This window comes from Passer domesticus, chromosome 7, assembly GCF_036417665.1.
Source record: "Passer domesticus isolate bPasDom1 chromosome 7, bPasDom1.hap1, whole genome shotgun sequence".
Classification (NCBI taxonomy): domain Eukaryota; kingdom Metazoa; phylum Chordata; class Aves; order Passeriformes; family Passeridae; genus Passer; species Passer domesticus.
This window is the reverse complement of record NC_087480.1, coordinates 16,460,705-16,473,283: the sequence shown is the minus strand read 5'-3', so window position 1 is coordinate 16,473,283 and position 12,579 is coordinate 16,460,705. Positions and strand designations below refer to the sequence as shown.

At 44.2% G+C, this 12,579-nt stretch overlaps 1 protein-coding gene across 4 annotated transcripts in view; it reads left to right on the top strand.

Annotated features, from left to right (window-relative positions):
- Nucleotides 1–12,579, top strand: part of LOC135304584 (calpain-5-like) — a 52,398-nt gene that overhangs the window by 29,684 nt on the left and 10,135 nt on the right. For all 4 annotated transcript variants that reach the window (XM_064427149.1, XM_064427151.1, XM_064427152.1 and 1 more), the window contains 5 exons: nt 54–246; nt 4,496–4,689; nt 6,237–6,314; nt 7,465–7,660; nt 11,501–11,623. In XM_064427149.1, the coding sequence (XP_064283219.1) occupies nt 54–246; nt 4,496–4,689; nt 6,237–6,314; nt 7,465–7,660; nt 11,501–11,623 (784 nt within the window). The remainder of the gene's footprint in view (nt 1–53; nt 247–4,495; nt 4,690–6,236; nt 6,315–7,464; nt 7,661–11,500; nt 11,624–12,579) is intronic.

Genomic DNA, 12,579 nt, shown 5'->3' with positions numbered 1-12,579 from the left:
AGAGCAGTTGTTCCAGCCCCCTGTAAACAGAGAATATTCTGTGTTGCTCCCAGGCTGGCTGGATCCTACCAAGCCCTGGATGGAGGCTGTGCTGCAGAAGCCCTGGTGGATTTCACTGGAGCAGTGGCAGAATCCATCAATTTGGAAGAGGGCAAATATGGTGAGGCTATTCCTGAGCAGATGAAGCTGTTTGAAGACTTGATGAAAGTGCATAAAAGAGGAGGGTTCATCAGCTGCTCCATTTCAGTGAGTACAGAGAGCTGGATTTTTAGGGTTTATTTCAATGAAGATATTCTGAAAGACATACCTTTATTAGGATATTGCATGTTTGCAATTCCTTTGCATGTTTGGAAAAGCTTTGTATGGAGAAATCTAACAAGTGCTTCCAGCTTCAGGAGCCACTAAATACAATCACAAGTGCTTGTGCTGCCACTTCACTGTGTGTCTGAAATTCTTTTTTCTGAATGATCACAGCTGTGAATTGACCTGAGGTAAATCCACCCTAATTTACACAGCAGATAGCAGCATTCAACTGCTTTATTTCTTAGAGAAATCTCTTTAGAGAAAACAGCTCTGGCACAGAGCCTGCTGAGACTTCTTGACTTTGGTTGTGCCACTGCAGTCCAGGGTAACAGTGGAGCTGAGCTGAAAGGCTGAGCTCACCTGGTTATTCAGGGAATGCTATTAGATATTGAATATATTCAATACAGTCAATATATTGAATAATCTCCCTGCTGGCATTAACCTGCAGAGCTTGTCTGTGCTGGCTCATGTGGGGCTCAGTGCCCACATGAGGAGCCCATGGCCCTGAAGTTCCTGTAGTCAGTAGAGAGGGGATGTTTCTGAGGAAGATTTGCCCCTCTCCAGTCCTGTGCTAGAAGATGGATGAATAACAGCTCCCAAAGGATGCTCTGTGCTTCACAAAGGACCTATGGCCCAGCCCCTGGCCACAGGAGGCAAACCATTGACAGCTGGACTGAACTCCCCTTCTAAGTCTGCAATGTCAGGCCCTGGCTGGATAGTGCTAAAATCCTCACCTTGCTCACAGCTGTTATCACGTGAAGGGCTAACAAACTGCAGTATGAATGCACCTGAATATTTCCTTAAAAGTTGCTTTTAAATGTTTTTTTTTAAGTTACTTATTGTGAATCATTAACCCAGCAGCCCACAGAAAAAGGATAATTTTCTAGGAGCTGCAGGGTTGGCATCCAAGTGCACTTCAGCACCTTCCTCCCATGGCCCCTGCTTCAGTTTAAGGCCTTAGCTAAGGCTGATCTTAGTTAAATCACCTAAATATTTTGCTTTAATTTCCCTGTCTGTGAATGAGGATGATTCATTCAGAAATTCCTCTGAGTATGAAGAGAGTTGTGGGATTGTCAAGAACAGCAGAAAATCAGCTGGTTTTGGGGTTCCTCAGAATGTTACCTGCTGATCTGGCCCTGGCCATGCATGGTTCTGCATCAGGCACCAAGGAGGAACACCTGATATGGCCTTAGCTCTCTTCACAGAAAGCAGCAGGCACAAGCTTTCCCAGATCCACACAGGATTTTTCCACATTCACAAATCCACACAGGATTTTTCCTGGGAAGGCAGTGAGAAGCACAGAGAGGAGAAGATAAGACAATCCTTATCTCTACTCTCTGCTTCTGTTGTTTGGCACATGTGGAATGTGTTAGGAAGATTGTTTACCTGAAGTGATTTGTCAGTTGGATTCTGCTGAGATTGTTTTCATTCCTTGGCCAATTGGCTCAAAGCTGTGTCCTGGCTGTCTCAGACAGTCGTGGTTTTTTTCTTTAGTGTCTCTTTAGTGCAGTTATAATATAGTATTAATGTGATATATATAGTTTTAATAAAGCAATTGTTCAGCCTTCTGAATCATGGAGTCAGATGCCAATGATTCCTCACGTTGGGGGCACCCTGAATTTGATGCACCTGGTACCTTCAGGGACACAAACTCCACCCTGAGGTAGAACAGGGACTGTCCCTCCCAGCAACATCAGGAAACAGCTCAGAAACAAAAGCTTCAAGGTCTTTGGGTTCTGTTTTACCTTTTTTTCATAAGGCCTGAATTTTTATTTGCAAGAATTCCATCTGATTTTCTCAGGCTGACAGGGCAGAGTGCCTGGTGTGAATTGTTACTGCAGACACTGTTTCCAGAATGATGGGCTGCTCCCAAATGCTAGAGCACTTCTGTTTCTTAGCAAGAATTTGCTGAGCTGATTGCCTCAGTACAGTGAGCTGTATTTCAAAAAGCAATTAATTAGGCAGTTGTAATGCTTTCACTGATTCCTGGCATTATGTTTCTGCCTTCCAAATTGAACACAAATGCTTCTAAACATTGATAACAGAGAGGCCATTTCTAAGTTTGCCTGCATTTGTCATGTCTTGATGTAATTTACACCCAGTGGAGCTTGCTAGGTGTAGAATATTTAATACTCAAGTGGCTTCTTTGCTGCCTTACAAACATGCCATCGTTTGCCTTGGATTACAGAATAGCCCTGAGCATCACCATTTGGAAATCTGAACAGACAGGAGATGCTCCAATATCTCATTTGAATAAAGAAATAAATAAGTATCTTCAGAATGAGGTGGGAAAGGCCAGCAGTGAGGAAAGCCTGGGGGGTGATAAAGGCAGCAGGAGAAGTTACAGACTCCTGTGCTGTCAAGGACTCTTTGTTTGCTGTTAGTTGTGAAAAATGCCAGTGAAAGTGTTACACTGGGGGAGCCCAGAGCCAGGGGGATGTCAGCCAGGCTGGGGAACACTTGAGCTGATTCCATGGGAGCTGCTGTCAGCGAGAGGCACAGAGGCCTTGGTGACACTCTCACAGTTGCCAGCCCATCTGTCAGTTCCAATTTGATAGGAATTTCTCCTCCCCCCACCTTTTTTTTTAAATGTGATTTCTTACCTTTGGGGACTGAGCACTGTTGTATCAGTGCAACATTTGCCTTAGGACAAGGACCTTGTCTGTTTAGACCAGTTAAATTTTGAAATGGGTAAAAATATCTGAGGAAATATGTGCATTTCATACCTGTGGTGAGTCCTTATTTATATTTAAATATTCGTATATTTATACTAATATGTTAATGTGCAATTATTAAAATATATTTATATTTAAATATTTGCATTAGTAACACCAAGAGGCCATACCTCTTGCTCTCTCCACCCAGCCAAAGCTTAATTGAGCATTTATTAGGTAATTACAAGGTGACACACAATGATCTGCACTGAGTCAAATCTTCCTTCCTTGATGACCAAGGGAATGTGTTTCCAGACCCTCTGGGTGATAGATGAGAGAGACTCAAGGATGGTTGGCTGGATTCAGTGAAGGTGAGGAGAATCTGGGTCCAGAACCTTCAAAACAACTCCAACATCTTTGTATGGTGCTGCTTTTCTGGGTTTAGATCAGGAGATTTGGATGCCTTAAATGAAATTGCACTCTTTTTCAGAGCTTGACTACTTTTATGTATTCTTAGATCAGCATCTGATCAGGCCCAGGTCATCAAGTAGGACAGTTTAGGGACAGCCTGATCACTGCTGGAAACTGGGATTCTTAGTGGAGTTTATGATGAGCAAACCCAGTTCCTAAAGCACCCTACAGATCTTCCCTCTGCCACGTAAGAGAGCCCTGCCAGGAGTGAGTGAGGTAGAGGACACAAATGGCTTGGAAGCTTTTTTACTTGTGCTCTCCCATTTTCACTCACTGCCAGTAGTTCTTCCTATTAATTTATTCCAACACAAGAACAACCATTGGATCACCAGGTAAATTCATGAGTGCCCAGGTGAGGCCACCAGTCTGGGCACAGCCATCAGTGTCCAGAAGAGCCACTTGGTAGAGATGGCAAGATTTTGGGAGGGCTGATTTTCCATCAGCCCTGTCTCTAACTCTGAGGCCAGGAGGAGAGAGACTGGCTGCAGTAGGCAGGATTCCCCTGTGCCCTGGGACTGTCTGGCACTGGAATTATCTGGCACTAACACCACCACACTAGTGAGCCCCTAGTTCTGATTCCCAGTGCTGTTATTATTATGCACAGTAAAATCACTCAGGAAGAGAATGAAAAACAATTTTTTCTTGTCCTTCCCCTTGAATGTGGAGCTGTCAGGTTGTCAGCACAGCAGGTCCCTGGCTGGGTAATAATTGATAGAGACTCGGTGTATTTCAGAAGGCTGATAATTTCTTTATTAAGAAACCCATACTTTTATACCCTAGTTTGCTACAGGTGGACCTAATTGGTGCTTTAGTTAAAACACCATCACCACTGGCTAATTAAGAAACCACCCTTTCTCCATAACACATTCCACATGTTCACAACACCAGGTGCAGCAAGTCAAGATAAGAATTGTTTCTCATTCTTTTCTCAGATTTTCTCACAGCCTTTCCCAGAACGATGCCTTGAAAGGTTGTCTGTTTCTCTCTGTGCCTAGAGAGCTGCTGCCACATCAGGTTCCTCACATATGTGGGTTCTTTCTGTTTAATTGTTGTTTTTCATGCCCCAGGAGTCCCCTGGCCGGCCCAGTGAGGCAGAGACAGAGATGGGGCTGATCGTGGGCCATGCCTACTCTGTGACTGCTATCAGGAAGCTGCGCCTCGGGGAGAGCCTGGTGTTCTCCTTCAAGGCAGAAAAGCTCTTCATGGTCAGGCTGAGGAATCCCTGGGGCAAAAAAGAATGGCATGGTGCCTGGAGTGACAGGTAAGGGCTGTAAACCCCGTGTCCAAGGGTGAAGCTGTGCTGGGGCACTGCAATTTGTGGGTAAACACTGGTGGCACACACCCATGCTCAGAGATGGCTGGAGCTCTGTGCATCTCTGTCCATTTTCCTCTGAGAAAATGAGCATGTCCTGGAGGAGTCTATGGCTCCCTGGACCTTATTTACTGTTTACATCATTCTTCTGGCCCACTGGAACATGGGAAGAAAAATAGCTCAGGAGTCAAGAACCACTGAGTGTGTCTGTGACTCAGTTTCTCACCTGTCATTTCCAGCTGCTGGGGATGGCAAAAGTCTTGTAGATAATTTAAGTGACTGGTGAAAAATGCTGTGAAAGTGCCATATTTGTGATTTCTTTCTAATTAACTTTCTAATTAATTGTCTCATGGGCCATGGATTTAGCAGGTACCTCCACAGCAAGAGACATGGTTGCTGGAGGGGAAGTCTCCCATCAGGGGTGATTTATACATGAAAAATATGTGACAATTCAGCACTGGGCTCACCAGCTAGCATTTGGTATTTAACATTGCACTGTTCTTAGCAGCAGCATATTAATTTCTTATAATCCATGCTTTAGCTAGCAAAAATCTACTCCTTTCAGGGAGATTGGTTTGGGTGAAATGCAGAGAATGCACAAAAGAGCTGCTGTGTCTTGTTTAACTGAAGCCCTTAGGGTTCTCCAGTAGCCTGGCACAGCTGCCACTCATGCCAGCACTGAGAACTCTGATGGTGACCCGTGGTTTTTGGTCTAACAGAATTAAATTGACAATTTCTAAACAGGTTAAGAAAATGGCTGTTGGGGTGAGCAGCCTCTCTTCCCTCCTTCCAGCCTCCTTCAGCTTTAGCCTCCGGTGCTTTTGGAGGGGCAGGGGGGAGTTGTGGCTCTGTTTGTCTGGTGTACCCCAGCAGGAACAGGGTCTGGTTTGGGTTTCAGCAGGAGGCTGAATTCAGGCTCTGTGTGCCTGGAGGGTCTGTGCACTGGAATATCCCTCTGCAGAGTGGACACTCTGCTCAGGCTCCAGCAGTTTCTTCTCAAAGGCCCCCGGGGAAATCTCAGACCTCAGGCCTGTTTTATTAAGGTGATTAAAAGACAAAGAGAATACTCTGGTCTAAGGGAAGCATTCAATAATCTCCCGAGGAGGAAAACCAGGTTTCATTTGAGGGGCCTTCAGGGAGTGAAGTCAATCTCCTGTGACCTTGGAAACCAGCTGTTTAAGTGTTTAAGAGTCCTAATGGAGGGTGTGACAAAGGAAATCAATAAAGTTCTGCTCTAGTTGAGCCTATTTCCTATTAATCTCTTTCTTTTTCAGTAGCTTTCAAATCAATTCATGTTTTAAAATTCCTCCTGAAAGCCTCACACTTTCATCAATATCATTTGCCCTTTTAGTACTCTGATATTCTTTTTAAAACCATGGACCAGGAGAGACTTTTACTTCAATTTTTTTTCCAGGTGAGAGTTTTTATTTTAAGTTATTAATCATCTTTATTGTTTTGATTTTTTTTTCTCTTTTTTTAAAATAATTTCCTTTTAGTTCTGAAGAGTGGAAGAAAGTCAGCGATTCTGAGCGCAAGAATTTGGGGCTCACTGTTGAGAACGATGGAGAGTTCTGGTGAGTGGGAGTGATGAGAAGGGTTTGGAGACACTGGCTACACTGAGTAACTGTCATTAATCTGCCAATTAACAGCTTCAAAAACAGATGGATAAAGTTATCCCAAGGTCTGTTTCTTTCAAGCTCCCAAGGGATGACAGGGAAGAATAATAAAAATGGATTTCAAGCTAGTAGAACAAAATCAGTAGCTCTCAGAATCTATTGTCTATATTTAGGATAATCTTTCAAAAACCAGGAGAAAATGTGCTGATTTACATGACACAATGCCCAATATTGAACACTGTTTAGACCAGTTAAATTTTGAAATGGGCAAAAATATCTGAGGAAGTACCATGTGCATTTCACACCCTGTTTACTGAGTACTGTGCCTGTCTGTAGCTCAGCCCTGGCTGAGGCATCTAAAAATAGAGTTGCATCCAGTATTTGTTGGCGCTTTCCAAGTGTTCATTCTCTATACAATGTCTAGAGCTCTATTAATTTTGACCTTGCTTAAAGCTTGGATCCTTAGCCCAGCAGGTCCTTCAGGAGATGATCAATATTGCATCAAGTGAGCTGGCAGGGCTCAGAGTGGAAATAATTCTGTTGGCTTTGTCAGGACTGGCAGCTGCAGGGTTTGGCTCTGGGCCATGAATAAGCCAGGCCATGGTGGTAATTCAGAGAGCCAAGCTGGTTTTCAGTGGCTCTGCAGTCCAGCCCCTTCCTTTAGCAGGCACAGGTGAGATGAGGTCAAAAAAAAGCTCTGTCCAGAGTGCAGAGGTTGGAGTCCTGCTCAGGGACAGATGTGACAATAAGGACTGTAATAATGAGTGGATCCTGCTTTAATTGCAGGTGATCTCTTTGGCCTTTGTAAAATGTGTTATCAAATCCAGCCTGGGAAGTTCAAGCAGTCCTTTAGGCTTAGGAGATGCAACAGGCCAGATCCTGGTCTGACCAAGCACACTGAGTGATGCTGCTCTGAATTAAAACTCTGTGGTTTCACGAGTATTTCTACAAGGAAAGCTTTCCAGTGAATCACTTTGTCCCCTGGACAGCTGAGCAATGTCTCCTCTTCAAATTACTGGAAGATTTTGTGTTTTGTTTTGATTCTTTATGTGAATATCACTGTTTATTTTTAAACAAACCATTATTCTCCTGATGTTCCCTGGAACAGGATGACGTTTGAGGACTGGTGTAAGAATTTCACAGATGTGGACATCTGCAGGACTGTGAACACCTCCTGCTTCAGCCTCCACAAGACCTGGGAGAAGGAAATGATGTATGGGGCTTGGGCAAAGCATCCAGAGCCCCTGCTGAACCGAGCTGGGGGCTGCTTTGATAACAGAGAGACCTTCCTGCAGAACCCCCAGGTAGGAACCCCTGTGTGTTTGTGAGGTGTTTGATAACAGAGAGACCTTCCTGCAGAACCCCCAGGTGGGAAGTTCTGTGAGGTATTGAAGTGTACCCACTTTAGCTGAGGCTCCTGAAGTATCCCCCCTGTTTAGGAGTTGGTGGTGACTACTAGACAAGAATCTCATTGCCCTGGGAGTGTGCTGTGTACTGCATGTTTGATGATTTCGGTGCAATTCCTCAGAATGGTTTGTATATTTATTTAGGACTGATCATGCTTGGGGCTGGTGAGTCACACACACAACAGAATTATTAGTGTCCTGCCTGGACTTCTTCCATTTTCCCAGTCATACAAAGGCAGCAATTTTCTGATTTTCTAATGACAGAACTCACTTAACCCCCTTAAACAGCTTGGGGATTTGATCCACTGTATTCAGTTAGTATCCCTTGGCATTACTGTGAGATTCTGGAAGTACCTGATCTCTTCCCCAAGCTCACCCTCTCATCAGCATTACAGAATTTTCATTTTCTCATCCTACCTGGTCATTTCAAGCTATTCAGTTTATCTGTTCATCCATTCCTACTCCCATTCTCACCTTCCTGCCCTTCTCTCTCCCAGCACATGCAAATTCAGACATACAATTTCTGTTATTGTCTGTGGGGTCTGGGCACTTACTCTGGTAGTTACTACTTTGATAATTGATCTTTCTGTCCAGATTAATTAAAGATATTTTTGCATCTGCTTCTCTGCACTTGCAAGGGAGGTTTCTGCCTGCAGGCTGTGTTTTCAGAGCAGGATGCTGCAGCAGTGCAGCCCTGCTGTTCACATCAGATCTCAGGTTCCCGGCTCATCCTGCAGTTCTTCACTGCTCTGCCTTCTGTCAGTGCCTCACTTCCAGCGGGTGATGTAATTCAGGTATTGCCCTGTGGGATTCTGGATGTGTTCCAAGCCTTGTCTGGTCTCATTTGTAAGTGTTTAGATGTCACAGAGAACAAAATGCACAGTTCCAGCTGGGTGCAATGCTGATGTGGTATTCCAGTGTTATCTCTGGGCCAGCTGATTAAAAGGCTCTTAGTAGCAGTGCTGGAACACATTTCTGTTATTTTAGGGCCATTACAGGTTACTGTGGTACACCCCACCGTAATCTAGAGATAATCATTCTGTTCTCCTGGCACTGAGGCTTCCTGTGAGGTTTATCTGTGCAGAGAGGCATTGTCACACTTCCAGTTCCTTTGATAAGGCGATTTCAGCCAAGTATTTGTGTATTCCACAGTCACCTGCTGACTTCTAGATCATTACCCACTGGGCAGCTGAGGTGCCATCAGGAGAAGGTCACAGCTGCAGAGCTGTCACCAGACCAGGAGAACTTTCCTGGTTCCACTTGTTGCCCTTCCACCCCTCCTTGGCCTTGGAGCACCCTGAGGGGGTAACCTGTGTATGGCTCAACAGGACAAGAATTAAAATGTGCCTTACTGGGTGTTGCTCCATCTTTATATCTCACTTTTTATGTTCTCTTACAACCCCTGGGACTCTCCCAGGGCCCTGTGCTTTCTCTGCTGCAGTAAGTGATAAAAACACAAATCAGAGCTTGGGATGGGGCCTTGTTCAGCAGAGCTGCAAGGCAGAGGGATGTGGATGGTTCTGCAGCCAAGGCAATCTCAAAATCTACCTCAGAGCAAAGCTCAGTAATTTGTTTTGCAGCAGCAGCCAAAGGAAAAGGGAGGATAGAGTTGAACCAATGATGATGTTCCTCTCCACACTGCCAGGGAATTTCTGTTTAAATCAGAACATGTGGTGCACATGGTACCCAGCTGTGCACTGCTGCAGGTTTATGTTTCTATTTATTTTCTTTACATTTAAATGTCTTTGAGGATGGGAGAGTGCAGTATCTATCCAAACTTGGGGTAAATAATGTCCTCTTCTCTTCTCTGGTCCTGACAATTCAGATTTGCCCTTTGCATGCACAAAGCAAAATTTAAAGGAGTCTCTAATAATGAACAAATTAATTAAATTCCTTGTCATATAAAGAAACACCTGTCTGACCTTCTTTTGTTCATACTTATGAACTGGTCGGGTAGTGATTTTTATTAATGTAACTGTTCAAGTCAGATTTAGTAAGATGAGAACTGCTGCTTAAACTTGAGATAAATTCCTTTGATTTGTCTTAAACCCAAGTTGACTGAAGTTTACTGTAAATAGTTTGGATAAAATATTTGTGTGGTAGAGGTGCAGGAGTCTTTCTTAGCTGTTTTTAACTGGGTATTCAGGAAAACTGAGAAGTCCAAAATTAGCATTACTGTCATTCTCACATTAAATAGGAATGGTAGATGCAGAACAAAGTGCCTTTTAAAAAAGATTTGAAAGATTCCTTCATTTGCAGCTCCTATATAAATATTTTTGAAATTTATAGGCACTGTCTAGTTAAAAGGAGAATCAAAAATTATCTAAGACCCCCTGTGGAGTCTGTTGGTTTATTTTTTTAATCTCATTCCTGATATATAGCTAAATAAAACTTCATCTTTTGTCTTTTGCTTTCAAGTGAGGCATCCTCCTGCTGACTCCAGTTATTTTGTAGCTTTGTCCCAGGCTGTCTTTTATGTGAGTTCACAGAATCAGAGTCGTGAAATGGTTTGGGTTGGCAGGGACCTTAAAGCTCATCTCAATCCTCAATCCATCCCCTGCCACAGGGACACCTTCCACCATCCCACGCTGCTCCAAGCCCTGTCCAGCCTGCTCTTGGGCACTGCCAGGATCCAGGGGCAGCCACAGCTGCTCTGGGCACCCTGTGCCAGGGCCTGCCCACCCTCCTTTAGGAAAAAAAATTTTCCTGACATCCAGTCTAAACCTGTCTTGCTTCACCTTAAGGTCATTCCCCATGTCCTACCAGTAAGATAACCATTTTCATCAATACCTTTTATTTACCTGATACTTTTGATTTTAAGATCATTATTACTAGCATTCATTTTCCATCTGTGAATTGCTGGGAATGTCTGCTCCATGGAGAGCTCTCCTTCCTCCCTCAAAGGTATTTTCCATTTGTCTCCTTTGTATGCACATGTCTTGGTTTGAAAAGCCAGGTGTCTGGTAAGGAAGGCAGGAGCCTCCCCTGAAATGGAAAATGTAAACCTCCTCCCTCTGAATTATTATGATTTTGAAATTAAGGTGCTCTCAGGCAAAGATATGGGAATATGAATAACAGTTCTTTACTAGGAAAATTAAAAATACAAATGCAATAGTACAAAGAAACAAAACAAATCTGACAGAGTCAGAACAGGAGCTGAGCCCTGTGTGTCAGGGTGGTGGCACAGTCCCATCCCATGGGGGCTCAGCCCTCCTGCAGTGCCAGCTGTGCTTCTGCTGGAGCAGGGATCCTGCACAAGGGGGGAGTTTTCCTCTGCAGCTCCAGGGCTGCTGGAGATGGGCCTGGTGTTCCTCTGGGAATGCAGGGCAGGAGAAAGCTGCTCCCCTGGGAATGCAGGGCAGGAGAAAGCTGCTCCCCTGGGAATGCAGGGGGCAGAGGCTGCTGTGCTGTTCCGGGCTCAGATTGTATCCAGGTAGGAATGCTTGGCTCCTGCCCTGGGCGGAGCATCTCCCCATGGGATGCTGGAATTTGATCAGCCCTGCAGGGACACTCCCTGGCCATGGACAGCAGAGATCTCCTGGAGGGAGGATTGGCTGTGGGAGAGATAAAGAAAAATCTGCCCCATGGACAGCAGAGAACTGCCCAGCTCTGACAGATGTGAAATAGAACACACACCCCCATTTCCAACCTAAGACAACATTTCCTTGGTGATGGCTTTACTCTCAGCCTCCCAAGGGTAGAATTCCAACAGCTCTTCCCTCTCCTCTCTCCTCCCAGTACCTCTTTGATGTAAAGAAGGCCCAGGACAAAGTGCTGGTGTCCTTACAGCAGGAGGATCGCCGCAAGTACAAGAAAGAAGGGAAAGGAGACAACATCACAATTGGCTTTGAAATCCTCAAGGTAGGCAGCCAGCTGTGCTCCTGGTGCAGAGCTTGTTCAGTTTGCTCAGTCCTGCTTCTCCCTGACAGTGAGATCTTTGGCAGATAGAGATCTATCTCTAGATAGATAAATCTAGATAAAAATCAGTTTATCTGTTCATCTATTCCTACTCCCTTTCCCACCTTCCTGCCCTTCTCTCTCCCAGCATGTGCAAATTCAGGTATAGACTTCTCTTACTGTCTGGGGACTTACTCTTTTAGGTACTACTTTGAAAATTCATCTTTCAGATAATATACCAGGATTGTTCTGGGGTCTGGCTCTGTGCTCAGACTTTGTGTGTGCACTGCACTCAGGCCACAGGAACGCAACTGATTTTAGCTCAGCTCAAACTCTATTCGAATAAATTTCATTTATTTGAGATAAATAATTTTCACTCCTTGCAAAAGAATTTTGAGTGTTTTTCCTACCCCAAAACTTTCTAGAGAAAGGCAAAATTATATTAATACTTAAAACATGGGGTTTTTGTCTCCTTCTTCTGCCTCCATTTCACCAGAAAATACAGCTAGAAGAATGAGGTTGAGAAGTCTGCAGTTTTTCTGTTGCCACTTAGGAAAAAAGTCTTTTCTAAAGCTGGAGTGGTGAGCAGGAAATGAATATATGGGAAAAGGAACCACAGGGATCCCAAAAGGTAATTTAATTGCACTCTCAAGGCAAATTGAGTAAAATGAAAACACTCAAACTCAGAGGAGGGAAGCAAAGAAACAGCATTTTTTCTGCTCTTTCACTGAGGATTGGGATAATCCTGTCATCTGTTGCTACAGCTCCTGGGACTGCATTAAATCTATGGCCCTACCCTAAAAAAAAAAGTCAATTTTTAACAGTTGGTTAGATCTGCTGACATCTGCACCACACCTACTCATTTGCCAATCACCTGTTAACCACATATATTGAAAAGTGTTGCAGAAAGCAGAATAATT